Raw genomic sequence first — 16,802 nt, forward strand, 5'->3', positions numbered from 1 at the left:
CCTAGGCTTATGAATGGAAACAGCTGTGCTTAAAATCGCCCAGGTCTAGAGGCCTTTGCCTGAGGTAGCCCCTGACAAGACAACCTTCTCCGGTGGGGGCAAGTGGGAGATGCCTGGGGAACACAGTGTTTTCTTTTCTTTTTTTTTTTTTAAAGATGACCGGTAAGGGAATCTTAACCCTTGACTTGGTGTTGTCAGCACCACACTCAGCCAGTGAGCGAACTGGCCATCCGTATATGGGATCCGAACCCGGGGTCTTGGTGTTATCAGCACCGCACTCTCCCGAGTGAGCCACGGGCCGGCCCCCGGAACACAGTGTTTTCAAATGGCCCTGAATCCGTTCTAAAAAGTCAGGGGGCTGGCCGGTTAGTTCAGTTGGTAAGATGTTGACCTTGGTGTTATAACACCAAGGTCAAGGGTTCAGATCCCCATACAGGCCAACTGCCAACCAAAACAAATAAAAAAATTAATTAAAAAATCAAAGAGTCAGGGAAGCAGCTGGCACGAAAATAGTTTATTGGAGGGAGGGGACAAAGGGGAGGGGTTAGGTGGGAAAGTGCTGGAATGTGAGGAATCTTCCCTCTATTCTTCAGGAACTAGAGCAGGTGGGGCGCTGTCGGACAGCCCCCACAGAGGGTGCAGAGCTGCCCAGAGTCTCTGGGGCAAGAGCAGGGGCAGGCAGGTTGGCCTCCGTCAGCAGAGCTGCATCTTCCCAGGAGCCTGAACCTGGGCCAGGAAAGGAAAAACCAAAATCCCAAATGAGATACTAGTTTGAGCAGGGGTCCCACCCCCAGCCCACCCAGGCTCCACTGCAGGGTGCCCCTCACCATCACTGGCCTCCGGCTCTAGCTCCTCCTCTCCATTCAGGGGCTGCTGATCTGGCTTCTCCTCCTCAGACAGATGACCCTCTGCAGCCAAAGGGGGAACACAGAGGTCAGCCCTGACACTGCAGGGAAGCACTCGGGAGGAATCAGGAAGGAGGGGATGCTGCTGCTGCTGCTGCTCCATACCTGTCCCTGAGGGATCCTCAGGGCTCTCACCGTCTTCTGTAACATCTGACTGCTGGGTTGACTCCTCCTGGCCTTCAGGCCCTTCACCTCCAGGGCGGGCAGAGGATAGGTTAGGGTTAGGGGGGTCTTTCCTTTGACGCTCAGCTCAGTACAGCCTCATACTAGGTGAAGCAAGCATCCCCTCTCACCCAGCCCAGCCCACCTCCCCCAACCCACAGCTTTACCTTCCTGATGGGGAGAGATCCTTCGCTGGACTTCCTTTCGGGAACCATCTCTTTTTCGGATATTAACCTGTAAAGGAGAAGCTAACCTCCCTCACCATTTATCAGGGCCTTCATGCCCTTACCCTCAACATGCCCCTACCCACCCACAAAGACAGAACATGAAGGAGAGAAAAAGGGGGTCCTTGCCCCTTGCGACCTGCATAGAGAAGCGGTGTCGGGGCCAGATGCCCCCCCACGCCCACTGCATGTAGCTGAAGAGCATGATGACGCTGAGGAAGGTGAAGTTGCTGGCAACACCTATGAAAGCGCAGGTCATCGGGAAGTTGTACAGCAGGTACCTGAGGCAGGAAGCAGGGACATGAAGGGGGTAGCAATTACTGATGAACACCAGCCTTCTCATTTCCCAGAAATAATCTCTAGGGCAATTCAAGTGGGTTGGGCTAGAGCTGGCCTCTACCTCCCCTGCCTCCCACCCACACAACTACCAGAACCACTGCACCAGGTTCTAATACAGGCCAAGGACCTGTGGGCAGTGTCAGCATCGTGGGGCCATAGGCAATGGCTGTCTCTCAAGTGGCACCCCATCTCCTGCTGAGCCAATGGTGCACAGCAGTAGTTTTCAACTCTAGCTGCACATCAGCATTCCCTAGGATGCATTTAACAATCCTGATGTCCAGCTATGAACCTGCTGTGGGTTAAATGTATCCCCCAAAGTTCATATATCAAAGCTTGACCCCTATTGTAAAGGTGCTAAGAGGGTGGTAAATCCAACTATAGTGTTCGAAAGGTGGGGCCTTTAAGAGGTGATTAGAGTCTGAGGACCATGCCCTTTGGAATGGATTTTTTTCTTTTTAATTTTCTTTTTATTTCTGAATGGATTGATCCATTTGTGGAGTAATGGGTGTGGTTCTGATGGCTTTAAAAGGATAGCAAGTGAGGAGGTTAGCTCACTCTTGCTCACCCCATTCTTGCCTTGTGACACTTTGTGTCACTGTGTACAGTCAGCACTAAAGAAGGCAGCCCTCACCAGATGCTCCCCTCCTTTACTGTGGACTTCCCAGCCTTCAAAACTGTGAGAAATAAATTTCATTTCTTCATAAATTACCCAGTTTCAGGTATTCTGTTATAAGCAACAGAAACGGACTAATACAGAATCTAACAAATTCTGGTTCAGTTGGTCTGGAGTGAGGCCAGGCACCAGGATTTTTAAAAAGTTCCCTAGGGAGCTGATATGCTCATGTGCAGCCAGAGTTGAGAACCTCTGGCCTGTGTAACACCCGACGCAATGCTGTTCTGTAAACCTGTTGCCTCTCCTTGGGACTCTCTTCATGTAAGGACAGTGCCCATGAGTGCCCCTCACCTGAGCCCCGTGAAGTGGGCATGGATGCGGAGGTAGGCTCCATACATCTGGATGCGCTTGCTGTGGATCTCAATAATGGCCCCGGTTGTCGGCACGTACTGCAAAGCAGGTGGAGTGAGGGCAGCGTCAGGCCAGGGTCCTGCTGCTGTCCTTCCTACCAGCCCAGAGGCTCTTTAGGTGGAATTCTGGGCTAACGGGGAGGGCTGTCTCCTCGTCAACTTCACCTCACTTACCGAGTTCTCTCTATAGTCCGCATAGAGCTCCACCTCCAGAAGCTGCTTCTGCTCTGCAAAGCCAAACAGCAGGAGGCTGGAGAAGACCAGTGTGTCAAGCATCTGGAGCAGGTCTGAGCGGTAATGCAGCATCACCTGCCAGGGTCAGAAAGGGAGAGGTTAGGGACAGGTGCCCCAGCTTCCCACAACCCTGCCTCCCCCTCAACCACCCCTGAGCAGTCTATGGAGGCTACTTCTGCCTCAGCTCCCCTTTTCCCTCACCCTTACTTCCTACCCAAGTCTTGACCCCACCATTCCAACAGTTTGAGCAACCTCTCCCCTTACCCAACCACATTCCTCCACTCTAATACAACAAAAACCCTCTTCCACGACACCTTCCTAGTTAAGCTCAATGCTTTCTCTGATCTACCTTCCCCCCAAAATAGTTCTGTAATCCAGGATTGGATCTAAGTCCCAGTGTACCATCTGAAGCTCCCCCCCCCATCCCCATGTGGACATCCAGGAATTCAGCTGACAATTTGTGTAAGAATGGAGTCTAACATTTATTGAACACCCATTATGTGCTAACAAAAACTTTACACCTCCTCATTGAATACAAACTAGTCTTGCTATAAGCCAGTCACTATTATATCTGTTTTATACCCAAAGAGTTGTCAGTTGTCCTGTAGCTGACATGTTTTTGGGTGAGGACACAGCCCAGGTCTGCCTGGATCTAAGGCCTCTGTTTTCTGATATTACCCCAAAGTGGGACATGCTCATCACACATCTGGGGTGTCTGGCAAATGATTCTGGTCTGGTGAGCTGATTCCTCTTCCCTTATCTTGACGTGTGTGTGACCTATCCAGATATTGTCATCATTCTCCACACCTTCCCAGACAGACCATGAACACTTACCGAGCGTGAAGAAGTGGAGATGATTCGGCCACCTCTGGTGTAGCATGAAATGGTGACCAAGAACATGCCCAAATCTTGATTCACAGGGGACTCCGGCAGCTCAAGCTCTAAGGTAACGCGATACGGCTGTCCATACATCAGCACCTGCCCAAGGTAGCCCCCATCTCTTTTCAAAAAATTTTTTTTAATGATACTGTTCCTGTTCTACCTCCCTCCCCCAACCACTCTGCCACAGCCTCCCTGGTTAGCATCACCGGCCTCTCACTCTCTCACGCCAAGAAGGTGCTGCCCCCTTCTGGCGGCTGGGTCTTCCCACTCCTGACGTCTTCAGTATCTGGTTGGCTCTTCTGAATCGGACTCACTACTCTGTTCTGAGGAAGACTGTGTCATATTTCTTTTCCAAAAATGAATCCTCATGTTGCTAACTGGGCCATCTGTGTGTGACTCAGGCCTGTGTGCCAGTGAGGCTGTCCCTGGGGCCTAGGCTGCCCTCACTTACATTAATTAACCAAGCGCCAGCTGTTACAACCTCCCTAGCCAGCTCTCACACAATCCCCAATGCTCCAGATCATCTTTACGTTATCCTGGGTCCCTTATTTTGGTTCTGTTGGTAGAGCCCTGAGACTCATAATGGGAAGGCTTCTTCACCAGCGTCAACCTCAAAAACTTAAGGATTTGCCACCAAACATACCTAGTTTCTCCTGACTTTTCCTATCTTCTTCTAATCCCTTTATTTAATGATTCTTAACTAGCAACATGACCCCCTCAGAGTGGTATGTAAGAACCACAGGGGTGATGGTAAAGCTTTTGCTTTTAACCAAAAAGGAAATGGGTTTTTTTTTTTTTTTTTTAAAAAGTTGAAAAATACTGCCCTAGCCCATACTGAACTGCCTCCAAAATCTAGACACAGCTTTGAGGGTACTCTGAGTGTTTATCTCTAAGGCAAAGGTGAAAAACTACAGATAGAGGCCTTTCTTTATACAGATTCTTATTTTCAGTCTCAACTATCTCTTGAAAAAAATGGATTCCATGAGATTCCTACATCCCGTAGAGGCAGGATGATTCTAAACCAGTTCCTTCACAAATTCTTTGAAACATTAAAATAGGTAGTTCTCTGGGTGGTTGGAGGAATATAGGGATGCGTATGACTGCTGGCTAATGGGTATAGGGTTTCTTTTAGGGGTGATGAAAATGTTCTAAAACTGATTGTGGTGATGGCTGTACAACTCTGTTATATGACTGAACTGTACACCCAAAGTGGATGAATTGTGTGGTGTATGAATTATATCTCTTTTTTTAAAAAAATTATATCCCAATAAAGCTGTTACTTAAAAAAAAAACCTCGTAGTTACAAAAATGTCATCCCCTCCAAGGGGATCCACAGAATCTAATACGAGAACCTCATGATCGAGTCCAAGCCTTTGTTCATGTTCATCTTGTTTGATGGACAGATTCTCCTTCATTCCCACACAACATTCACGCTTCCTTAAAGGTCCACTTTGAGCCTTACTATCTCCATAGTCTCAGACTATCCCAGGCTACACTGATCTCTCTAATTCTTCACAAATTCTTGTGGAATGCAGAATCTGCATCTTATACTTTACTATGGAAATGCATGCAGATACATGCAATGTATAGTTTTCTATCAATCCTGGGAGCTCCTTGAGAGCAGGGACCACATCTACTTGTACCCCAAGGTGTTACACATGGTGGGCACACTATTTCATTCATTAATTCATTAAAAAATGTTCACTGTCAATAAACAAAATGTCCAACCCACTCTAATTATCAGGGACTTGCGCTGGACCTCCTCTCATCCTTCATCTTTTCCTAGCCCCCCCCCCTACAATGAGCAGCCACACACCCAATTGTTTTATGCTCCGGAGCCTCCCTCACTATTATGATCTCTACAATGGGCTGCCACACAACTGTAGGCACAGTCCCAGGTGTAGGTGTACTGTGGCCTTGTTTCTAATTTCCTCTCAATATATTCCATTATTATTTTTTAGCCACAGAAGCACATCGAATCAATGTGTTTGCAGAACATTCTATAATAATCTCCAAGTTCCCTTCCCGAGTAGCAGGACTACAATGATAAATCTTTGTCTTGCAGTGTTCAATATTCCACTTCACTATTTCGAAATCTGCCATTTGGGGCCCACTCATCTGACCTGGTAAGAGTTTTCTGGATAGTGTTTGGCTACCTGGTGATAAACTGGACAATGTCACAGGATACAGTCTCCCAAGTTATTTGTACTGTCTGCACACCAATGCCAGAAAACTCCAGACTCCACAGTTTACACTCCTCCCTTCAGAGGAGTGACATTTGTATCTTGAAGCAGCTTCCTCCCAAGTGCCACTTTCGAAAAATAACTTCAAATGTTTTTAAATTCGTAGTAAGTTTTATCAGTGATTGCTTCTTTTTTAAAAAAAAGATGACTGGTAAGGGGATCTTAACCCTTGATCTGGTGTTGTCAGCATCACGCTCTTCCAAGTGAGCTGACTGGCCATCCCTATATAGGATCCGAACCCGTGGCCTTGGTGTTATCAGCACCGCATTCTCCCAAGTGAGCCACGGGCTGGCCCCAGTGATTGCTTCTGATTATGTTACTGACAACTCAAAAAAACTCTAGTACAGTAACCCCCCTTATCTGCAGTTTCACTTTCCGTGGTTTCAGTTATCAGTGGTCAACCATGATCCAAAACCATTAAATGGAAAATTCCAAAAATGAACAATTCATAAGTTTTAAATTGCACGTCACTCTGAGTAGTGTGATGAAATCTCACGCCATCCAGCTCCATCCAGCCCAGGACATGAATTGTCCCTTTGTTCAGCATCTCTGCGCTGTATATGCCACCTGCCTGTCAGTCACGTAGTAGCTGCCTTGGTTATCAGATCAACTGTCCCAGTATCACAGTGCTTGTGTTCAAGTAATCCTTATTTTACTTAACAATGGCCCCAAAGCACAATAGTAGCACTGCTGGCAATGCAGATATTCCAAAGAAAGAGCATCCTTTAAGCGAAAAGATGAAAGTTCTCAATTTAATAAGAAAAAAAAAATCATATAATGGGGTTGCTAAGATCTACAGTAAGAATGAATCTTCTATCCATGAAGATCTCAAGAAGGAAAAAGAAATCCATGCTAGTTTTGCTGACCCACCTCAAACTGCAAAAGTTACAGCCACAATGTGTGATAAGAGCTAGTGAAGATAGAAAAGGCATTAATTTGGGGGTGGAAGAAGTGAACAGAAATGTGTTCCAATTGGGCCGGCCCGTGGCTCACTCGGGAGAGTGCGGTGCTGATAACACCAAGGCCCCGGGTTCGGATCCCATACAGGGATGGCCGGTTAGCTCATTGGGTGAGCATGGTGCTGACAACACCAAGTCAAGGGTTAAGATCCCCTTACCGGTCACCTTTAAAAAAAAAAAAAAAAAAAAGAAATGTGTTCCAATTGATGGCAATTGGGTTCAGTAATATCTGTAGTTTCGGCATCCACTGGGGGTCCAGGAATGTATCCCCTGAAGATAAGGAGGGACTACTGAAATCCAAAATGACGTTGATCCTCCGTGGTCCTTTTTAAGTGTTCAGGGATCCTATCCGTTTTCAGAGACTCCATCAACTTGCAGAGTAAAGAAGGTTAAGTCCCTATTTGCATTTCTCAGTGTTTCCAGGTTTGCTGAAGTCACACTGACATCTGGCCAGTCCTTTGGCACAGTGCCCTTGGTAATGACATGTCACATGTTTGTCAACAGTTTCATAATTTTATATACATGCTTTCAAAACTCTTGAGTAGATGCCATCCTATTCCAATGACACAGCTCACTTGTTCATTCACTTAGGTCTGAAACATACTGCTTACTTCATCTAGTAGATATGACCTGTTTCATGGTATGTTTTTTTTTTTAAAAGAGGACCCGTAAGGGGATCTCAACCCTTGGCTTGGAGTTGTCGGCACCACGCTCTCCCAAGTGAACTAACCAGCCATCCCTATATAGGATCCGAACCCGTGGCCTTGGTGTTATCAGCACCACACTCTCCTGAGTGAGCCACGGGCCAGCCCTTCATGATATGTTGAGAATGAGAACTTCCCTAATATCTGCTGCAGAAAGATCAAGACACATTCAGATTTTATGTTCAACCTCCCTTTCCTTCAGAGCCTTCCTCTTAGTCTCTACTAAATCCCTGCTCTCTAAGCCTTCCTATCTCAAGTCATCAAAGCTCTAATGAAACCTCTCTCCAGCTCCCATACTTACCCGATCTCGTCCACCCTTACCCAGCGTGACATTGGCAACAGGGAAGGAGCAAAGTGAAGTGGCGGAGGAATCACAGTCGGTCCTAAATGAGAATGGGGGATGATATTCTGATAAGTTAGAGTCTGCCTTACCTGTCTGCACGCACACCTTGTTGGCCCCCCCTAGGGTTCCATCCTGTCCCCCATCCCTTCTCTCAGACTAGGCACCCTTCTCTATTTTAGAGAGAGAGATGGAGAACAAATGTGGCCAGGAGATTCAAGATAACAGAATAATTCTTTCATTCTCTTCTTGCTACTTCAATTTATTTCCTCTCATTATAGCAGACATTCTTAGATGGGAATCTATAGACAGTTAAATAGTTCACACTTTACTGTTTCTTTCTTTTTTTTTTTTTTTAAGATGACTGGTAAGGGGATCTTAACCCTTTACTTGGTGTTGTCAGCACCATGCTCTCCCAAGTGAGCTAACTGGCCATCTCTATGTAGGGATCCGAACCCATGGCCTTGGTGTTATCAGCACCATATTCTCCCAAGTGAGCCACGGGCTGGGCCCCACACTTTAGTTTTTCTAAAGACTCACTTGAGGAACTTGATAAAATGTAGATTCCAGGGTCCCACCTCCAGAGATTCTGTTTCAGTAGTTTTGGTCTGGGGCCTAGTTTGAGAAACCTCCTCCAAAAGGATCCACAAATGGTCAAATTGTAGGCAAAATTGCACGTGGCTGTGTGTGTGCAGCAGATGCCTGGCATGTATATACATTTTTGTGGCAGGAAGGGTCATAGATTTCATAAGATCCATGTCTCCTAAAAGTTTAAGAAGCTCTCTCTACCTTAGAAACTACAGCTCATGACCAGGGACCCATGACAGGAAAAAAAAAGATTTTGGACCATTGATAATAATGCCCTTATCAGCATCTGTTAATTGGTCCTAAAGCCATTGTTTAGAAAAGGAGAGAGAAATTTGGCAGGGTCTATAAAATGGGACAGAACTATGGGGCCAGGCAAGAAGCAGGCCTCTGGGAGGCCAGTTTATGTAGGTCACCTTGCGTTTCCATAATCTCTATTATGCAGAATACTGGGAGTGGGAAGCAGTATGTAAAAGGCAAACGGCTGCTTTCCTAATACCTCTTCTACTGACAGCCAGATTAATGAGATGACCCAAAGAGTTGGGTTGGTTCAAAATTCTACAGTAGTCCTAAGAGGTCTGATCCAACCTAAATAGAATTGACTCTCAAAATGACAGTCTAGAAGTGGAATTTTTTTTTCTTTTTTTCCTTTTTCTTCTTAACTAGAATTCAGTAACCAGAGGCAGAACCAGGATCCTACATCCTGACCAGACCAGCCTTGGGCTGTGAAAGGTGAGAAGTTCTGTAAGCACACCTGGCTCAAGTTTCCTCATCTGTACATGAGGGGACTGAACTGTACAAGCTCCAAGGGCCCTCGCATCAATTCTCTCACAGGATTCCTCTACTTTAATGGAAGACCCCTCTCACCTGTAGTAGAAATGCACGGGGCTGAGGTGGCTGACTGTCGGCATGTAGGAATAGTAGAAGGAGCCATAGAGAAAGACCGATACCCAGAGCAGGAGAAGAATGGTGCAGAAGAGCACCCCAAACTGCAGCAGCAGCCTGCGGGCACGGCCAGCCAAGACATGGCCCACCTCCTGGGCCCATAATAAGCCAGGTACTGGTGGGTCATTGACCATGGCAGGGAGAGCAGGGGGTCTGGCCCCAGGTTCAGGCCTTGAGTTCCTAGCTGCTCTGCCACTTGGACGCCACCCCTGCCCATGGGATGAGGCAGCTGGTGTTTCCTGCAAAGAGAGAAAGGGAAAGAATAGCTCCTTTCCCCAGGGAGGTGGGGACAAAAAAATGACAAGCTTACTGCACTGGCTTGGAGGAACCAGAGACAGAAGGACAAAGAAAAGTCACTGTTTCATATGGCCACTCTCCAGATGACTGTGCTTCTCAGCCAATTATCCCTTCCCTTTCCTCCACTGTGCTCCCCTCGTCCCCAGTGCCAGAGCTCCTCAGGCTGAAGTCCTCCTCCAGCCATCTTATTCTGGGACAAACCACCTTGATACTCATTCATAGCAATACATAACATAGAGAACGAGCACCTTAAAATTCTCACAAAGAGTTTTTACACACACGGTGACACTGAATCCACACGGCCAGGTGGTTGCACGGGAGGATGCGCAACCTGCCTAATGTCGTACACGTAAAGACAGCAGCCTAAGAGCAGGCACAATTGCCCCCCGAATTTCTCCTCTCCGTCTCGAGCTGCGCTCGCTCCCCTTTGGCTCGCGCTGCAGCCAACCGCCGCTCCCCGCCAGCCCCCTCGGTTCGGCGGTGGGCGCTGCGCCCGGAGCCCCCACCTAACCGCGCCACCACGGAAACCGGCCCCGCAGCGGCCGCAGCTCTGCAGACTCACCAGCCTCGCGCGCTGCCTGGGCAACCGCGAGAAGAGAGCTCCGGCTCCCGGGGAAGCCCCGCCCCTTTGCGCCGGCCGCCGCCATAGGCCGGGGGCGGGGCCTGTCCCGGGGCGGGGCGGGGCCTGTCCGGGGGCGGGGCCGGCGCCGGCGGCAGGGTTCCGGCCTCCTCGCGCTCCCCACTGTCTTCCCTGAGGCCCGTTACCCTCCGGTTACCGTGACCAAAGGGGAAAGACGCTTCCCTCTAGGCCCCAAGATAGGCCTCAGGGCATGCTGTGACTCAGCAGCGTCCCCTCGGCCCTCCTCCCACACCTTCACCGCCGGCGGCTTAACCCCCGAAGCTGGGCGTGAAGCGGCCATCCAGCTGGCATTGATTTTCGTCGCCCACAGCTCCTTGGACCTGTAGGCGTCCAAGACGGGGCGCATTCGGCCGGGGGACGTGGCAGTCTGCGGGAACCTGTGCATCTTGCACGTTGCGCAGGCGGGCCGCTTGCCCTCTGTTCACAAGCGTGGTAGCATTCCAGCCCTGCGTTTTGTCCAGCCATTACGATGCGTGATCTACCTCCCCTGACCCTAACGGGACGTACCCTCCCTCACAGTCCCCTCACACATTATCTAGACTAGGTCTTGGCAGGTGGCATCTTCTATTTTGTATATGTCTAATCACCCCAGATAAGGGCCTTCAGAGCGCAAGGCCAGTTTTGTGTACGTCTTTGCACAACGCTGCAGGCGTGGGAGGCAATTCATTCAAAATGTCCAGAATTCGTCAATACTGCTTCCCCTACCTGATCCCCCCACAACTCCCTAGAAGCCCACCTATTCCCAGAATGTTTCTACTGACTCTGCCCACAAGGCCCCCTACCTCGTCTTTGTCCGATCCTTTGATCTCGTCGCTGCACACTTCTTTTTCCCCAGCTTCTCCTTCTCTTTGGTCTGCCATTTCTTTAGACATCTTCCTGATGATGTACCTCCGCTCTGGATCTTCCACTCGAGTCACTTGTGGCTAGAACGTGAAGTGCTGATACCTGTAGCGCATCACATTTTCCTGGATATGGGGAATACAGGGTCTCTGGGAGAGAAACGAAGATTCAGGTGCTAAGTGCTGTGTCAGGGTAGAGGGAGGAAGAGAGGAGGGGGGCGACTGCCCAGCTGATGTCAGATTTTCAAATGAGCAGGGTCCCCCCCCTCCCCCGCAGCCAGTACAGACTCCACTGCAGGGGCTGTCACAGGTCCAGACCACCCCATTTGAGGGGGGAGTCTGCCTGGCCTCAGCTCCTTTGGGGAGGGCTCTAGCCCAGACTCGGGATGCCTGCAATGGGGGAGGGGCAGGTAGTGAGACAGTAATAGTGGGGGTGTGTGCAGGGTATGCAGGCGGCAGCCAGGCTCCCCCACTGGCCAGACAGTTGGTATGCTCCGGGATCTGAGCAGCTCCTTCTAGCATCCTTCATCCTTCAGGTACCAGCCATCCGGGCAGTGCTTGAGCTGCAGAAACAGACCAGCCCTCGACGGACCTCTGGCCTGACCCTCCCCAGTGGCCTTCTCTTTATTAGCTGTTTCTGCATCAGATACTTGCAGCTGCACCTCCCTGCAGGGTGGGGCACTCAGCACAGGCAGAACCCCCAGTGACCCTACACCCCAGGCCTGCTGCCACTGCTGCCTGTCGCTTCAGGTGAGTAGGGAGTGGACTGTTTTTCTCCCATTGGGGTCAAGGAGGCAGATGGGGATGATGTGCTTTCCTCATTAGGGTGGGGCTCTTTCTGGTTGAGGCTTTCAGAACTGGGAACACACATGGCTTGAGGGACTGAAAAGCCTTAAATCATCCATATAACGTCTAATAATCTGTTGCCCAGACCATGTGTGAGTTTGGGGAGTATCTCATCCCACCTCTCCATTTTTTCCACTGAGGAAGACAGGGATAGGACAGGCCACTGGAGAAGGGTGGGGATAACAGGGGAACAAAATATTGGGGCACAGCTCCAGCCTTGTAAAGGTTGGTGAGGAGTGAGCATGGAGCCTTCAGCTGAGAATATGCTCTGAGCTGTCTCTCTCTTTTCTCCAGGATGAAAGGGGAGACCCCTGTGAACAGCACAATGAGTATTGGGCAAGCCCGCAAGATGGTGGAACAGCTTAAGATCGAAGCCAGCTTGTGCAGGATAAAGGTGAGTGGGACCCTGGCTCCCGTTAGTTGGCCAGGCTGTGCTGTGCTGTAGGTTCCTAAAGCTTGGGATAAGAAATGCTTTCTTTCTTTGACTCCCTGAGGTCAGGGGAGGAGTCTGGGGCTCTGCAAGGAGAGCTGTCCCCAAGTCTCTGTAGGGGATGAGGGAGGAGAAGATGGTCTCAAGGAACCCTAAAGATGGCAAGAAAACCCACTGGGGAGAAAGGAAAGTAGTCCCTTTGAGGAGTTCTGGCTAATAACCCCCCTCCTGGTTGTGCCCCAGGTGTCCAAGGCAGCAGCAGATCTGATGACTTACTGTGATGCCCACGCCTGTGAGGATCCCCTCATCACCCCTGTGCCCACTTCGGAAAATCCCTTCCGGGAGAAGAAGTTCTTCTGTGCCCTCCTCTGAGAGGCCCTGTCACTCCTCACAACTCCTCACCGTTCCCTCTCCTGGGCCCTTCTTTAGGTCTGTAACTGACATGAGCCCTTGAGGGTTCCCCAACCCCATTCCTAACCCTTGCCCAACCTGTGAGGTTATCTGAAGCACAAAGCCCTCCCTCCCCTATCTGTCGACCCCATTTCTCGCCCACTGTGGCCAACCCCCGGCGCCGTGTGACTTGGAGCACCCTTTGCTCCACCCACACAAGGGCCCTGGCAGACTGTGCTAACGTCCTGCCCGCTTCCCTCTGTGACCCGCTCTGACAATGGAGAGAGGGGTGGGCTGGGTGCTTGCTGTCAATCTCACCTGGAGCTATGGAAAGGGTAAAGCCATTTGAAGAATAAAGTTATCCAGAGCCTCAGAGGAAAGCTCCTGTGTTAACGTTCTTGGGGGAGAGGGTCATCAGTCAATAGATTTGCCATACCCGGGGAACAGGCCAGTCAAAGCAGGTTAGACACTGTCAAGGATCTGAGATCTGTGGTGCAGGGGCGCGGAGAGATGGCGGGCGCGAGAGCGTCCCCAGTGGAAGAATTAAGTTACAGCAGACACTCAGGGCTGCGGAGAGCGCGCGCGCGCACACACACACACGCGTGCAGTGCAGGCAGACGAAAAGGAAAACAGACCGAATGGGGTGGATTTAGCGGGGGGATCCGGAGGGCAGTCGCAGAGCGGAGGAACTCGTAGGAGCGGAGGGGCGGGGCTTGGTTCCAGTTGCAGTGACAGGGGCCGGTTATACGCCTAAGATGGCTGCGCCCACCGCCGACCCATTCCAACATGGCAGCCTCCACACCACAGCTTTTCACCGTACAGGGCTTCTCTTAAAATGGCGGCCCCCAGGCATCCAACGTTCCCAGTATGCTCCCTTCCGTGCTCGTCTGCCTCAAAATGGCTGCCCCTGCCCTCGCCAAGTCGGCGCCCGCGGCCCCCCCGGTGCCCCTGAGCCTGGAACTCGACATCCGATTCGGCCCAAGGCAACATGGGCGGCTATAACGAAAGATCTCGGGTCAAGGGGTCCCAGGTGCACAGCGTGGCCGGCGCTGGTCGCGTGGATCTTGCGAGGGAATCTAGGTTTCTACATCTTGCCAAGTAGAGGGGCCCTTTGGAGCGAACTATGGGGGTGGGGGAATCACTGCTCGGCGCCGCCCATCACCGGCGCCATTCCCTGGTCGCTTCCGGGTCTCCCCAAGAGCTAGATAAGCCCCAAATAGCTCAGTTTGGGTTTCGTGGTAGAACTGGGGCTCGCTTTGTGCCTTTATTTTCCCCTCAGGCCGATTCAGCCACATGCGCCTGAAAGCAGTGTCCCCGCCCCTAGTGTGCCTACCATCCTAGTATGTCTGCTCCTCATGGATCGTCAAGATCCCTTAAATTCAGGGATACATCCCTCCTGGGAGAAGCCTAGGCTGGCTCATGTTTTAAGCTTGGATACACTTGGGGGTTAGGAGGGCTGCCTTGCAGTAGTAGGAGGGTGACTCGTATTGGGGATAGCACATCACCCCCAGCTTCCCAGCATCTTCACACAGGAAGACAGCAGGGGAGAGGAATACAGAGGGGAAAACCAAAGGAATAAAGGATGTTTACCAGCAACTTAACCTCCTAAGGACGTCTTCAAGGGATCCAGGGGTACCCAAAAAACTTGGGACATCTTCAGGAATAGCAGCTTTTCACTTTGATGTAATTTCTGAGTTCCTAACAGGTCCTGGATGTCATCTGATTCTCTCATCCCAGAGATGAGGAAACAGGAAAAGTAACCTGGTTGCCCTCCTGCAGTGGGGACCTATCCCCAATTCTGTTCAGCAACTTTGGTACTCATGAAAACTACTGGATTGGGTCTGTTTGAATCCCTGCATCCTGACAATGTCTGGCACGTATTAGGCATTCAAATACTTAATGAATGGATTGTACTGTACATGCTGAAATGGCAAGCGGGGCATAGCAGAGACTAAGAACCATTTCCTACCACATCACAGCGTCAGGCAAATTCCAGGGGAATAAGTGAAAATTTCCACATCATCTCTGACTTGGTAAAAAGCCAGAAGTGATCAATAAATGTAACCTTGATATTAGGTTTTTTTAAAAAAAACTCTGAGGCTGGCCAGTTAGCTCTGTTTTGGTTAGAGTGCAGCCTTGTAACACCAAAGTCAAGGGTGCAGTTCCCTGTACCTGCCGGCTGCCAAAAAAAAAAAAAAAGGCCTCTGCTCTATTTTTCTGCACACAATTTTCATACCCATCAGGTTAGGGGTGAATGGCTGAAGTCCTAGCTGGGGGAAAAATGGGGTTTAGCAGATAGTAGAGACATGAGCTGTAAATAGCCATTAAAAATGATTAATTAGCTCTTACACTAACTTAAAAAAAAAAAAAGTTAGTGCTCTTAACGTTGACTTGGTGGTGTCAGCACCACGCTCTCCCAAGTGAGCTAACCGGCCATCCCTATATAGGATCCGAACCCATGGCTTTGGTGTTATCAGCACTACACTCTCCCAAGTGAGCCACGGGCCAGCCCTTACACTAATTTTAAATGTTCTAGAGACTAGACAGGCACCGAAATCAAGGATGGCCTTTAGGATCAAAGATGTAAGCCCTTGAGATCTGAATGTGTCACATACACAGGAAGGAGTCAGAATGGTATCTACATCAGTACCACTACTCCTTCAGAACACTGGATGCTATGAGCCTATAACAACTCAGTCTTAACAGGCCCTGACCGTTTTTATTAGAAATTGCAGTTAGGATCAGTTCAGTGCTAGTAATGTAACAGTGCTTTTGTTAATTAAAGTTATCTCCTTCTCCAAATTCACTAGAAAATAACCCCCATCACACATCTGCTGAATGAGTGGGTTTTTCCTCCTAAATGGTAATTACTCATGAATAAACCTATTGGCTCCATAAATGGAAACTTACATTTAACTTCAAGCATCCAACTGGTATTAGTATAGGGCAAATACACAGAGATCGTGAGTTATAATTTATTTTCTTCTACTCCAATGGCTCAAGCTCTTGGCATAAGTAAGCACTAAGTAGACCATCCCTTCCCCCTACTTCCCAGGTGAATGCATGGCTGGCACCCAAATGAAGGCATGATAGAACAGGAAGGGAACAGCAGCCATGCAAGAGGAAAGCCATCCTTGGTTGGACCCAGTGCGACTTTAGAAAGAAGCACTAAGAAACAAATAAATACCCCAACGACACCCTCCACCCCAGTTAATGCAGCCACAGGAGATAGGATGAATTCAATCCAAATGGTTATTTATTCTAAAACTGGAAGCTACTGTGCCTATATTTTCGCCAGAATGTTGTAATGAGAACAGGGGAAGAAAAAGTTACAGATATAAACAATGACACAATTACATTTTTTAAAAATGGTAAACCCTTTTTTACTGGCCACTTCCAAGAATGCTTTACAGGTTGTGCAAAAACATTTACAAGCTCCATGTGGTGGTTGTTTTTCTCACAAGCTTTTCCATCTACAACTACAACAGACATCTGACAAAATACTAAACAAGTCTCCTAGGCAAAACAAGACTAGGGATCCCTCCTGTTACCATAATCCACATTTCCCCCTTAACATTGTGTTTTCATAATAAAAAGACAGACAGAAACAAAACCCAGACATCTAATGTTGTTGCAAGTGATCTCTTGGACTGAACCAACAAGGATGTGGCAGTTTCACTCTCCACCCACCTAGAAAAAACAGCTTTATAAAAAAGATGATTTTCTAGTGTCAAAAATCAACAGCAAGTACCTCCCCTAACTCCCGGCCAAAAAACAAAACCCAGAGCGGATTATGCTTTGTCACTCTGCCCCTG

General features: G+C 49.2%; 2 protein-coding genes across 8 annotated transcripts; one reads left to right on the top strand and one right to left on the bottom strand.

The window, feature by feature from the left end:
* Nucleotides 1-506: 506 nt before the first annotated feature.
* On the bottom strand, nt 507-13,679 carry BSCL2 (BSCL2 lipid droplet biogenesis associated, seipin). Of its 7 annotated transcripts, none has more exons than XM_063093229.1 (12): nt 13,623-13,679; nt 11,265-11,471; nt 9,468-9,784; nt 7,977-8,058; nt 3,722-3,865; nt 2,828-2,962; nt 2,595-2,692; nt 1,431-1,572; nt 1,235-1,301; nt 1,011-1,097; nt 828-908; nt 507-726 (listed from the first exon to the last, which is right to left on the bottom strand). In XM_063093229.1, the coding sequence occupies exons 2-12, from the start codon at nt 11,352-11,354 to the stop codon at nt 590-592; spliced, it is 1,380 nt and encodes a 459-aa protein (XP_062949299.1). In that variant the 5' UTR covers nt 11,355-11,471; nt 13,623-13,679; the 3' UTR covers nt 507-589. The 7 variants fall into 7 exon arrangements, with proteins under 7 accessions (XP_062949299.1, XP_062949298.1, XP_062949300.1 ...); XM_063093228.1 differs by lacking the exon at nt 13,623-13,679 and adding an exon at nt 13,424-13,598; XM_063093230.1 differs by lacking the exon at nt 13,623-13,679 and adding an exon at nt 13,306-13,598 and having other exon boundaries at nt 1,011-1,091.
* On the top strand, nt 12,410-13,357 carry GNG3 (G protein subunit gamma 3). Its single transcript, XM_063093233.1, has 2 exons — nt 12,410-12,561; nt 12,841-13,357. Exons 1-2 carry the CDS (start codon nt 12,463-12,465, stop codon nt 12,967-12,969), a joined length of 228 nt encoding a protein of 75 aa, XP_062949303.1. The 5' UTR covers nt 12,410-12,462; the 3' UTR covers nt 12,970-13,357.
* Nucleotides 13,680-16,802: the final 3,123 nt, after the last annotated feature.

The sequence above is a fragment of the Cynocephalus volans genome, chromosome 4 (assembly GCF_027409185.1).
Source record: "Cynocephalus volans isolate mCynVol1 chromosome 4, mCynVol1.pri, whole genome shotgun sequence".
Taxonomy (NCBI): Eukaryota; Metazoa; Chordata; class Mammalia; order Dermoptera; family Cynocephalidae; genus Cynocephalus; species Cynocephalus volans.

What these genes read in the sequence shown, in the direction of transcription:
- BSCL2 (XM_063093229.1), bottom strand. Translation starts at nt 11,354, where the DNA reads ATGTCTAAAGAAATGGCAGACCAAAGAGAAGGAGAAGCTGGGGAAAAA. An exon ending in TCTCCACTTCTTCACGCTCG is followed by an intron (nt 2,963 to 3,721) that starts GTAAGTGTTCAT and finishes TGACCCTGGCAG; the next exon opens with GTGATGCTGCATTACCGCTC. An exon ending in CGGACTATAGAGAGAACTCG is followed by an intron (nt 2,693 to 2,827) that starts GTAAGTGAGGTG and finishes CCTGCTTTGCAG; the next exon opens with TACGTGCCGACAACCGGGGC.
- GNG3 (XM_063093233.1), top strand. Translation starts at nt 12,463, where the DNA reads ATGAAAGGGGAGACCCCTGTGAACAGCACAATGAGTATTGGGCAAGCC. An exon ending in CCAGCTTGTGCAGGATAAAG is followed by an intron (nt 12,562 to 12,840) that starts GTGAGTGGGACC and finishes GTTGTGCCCCAG; the next exon opens with GTGTCCAAGGCAGCAGCAGA.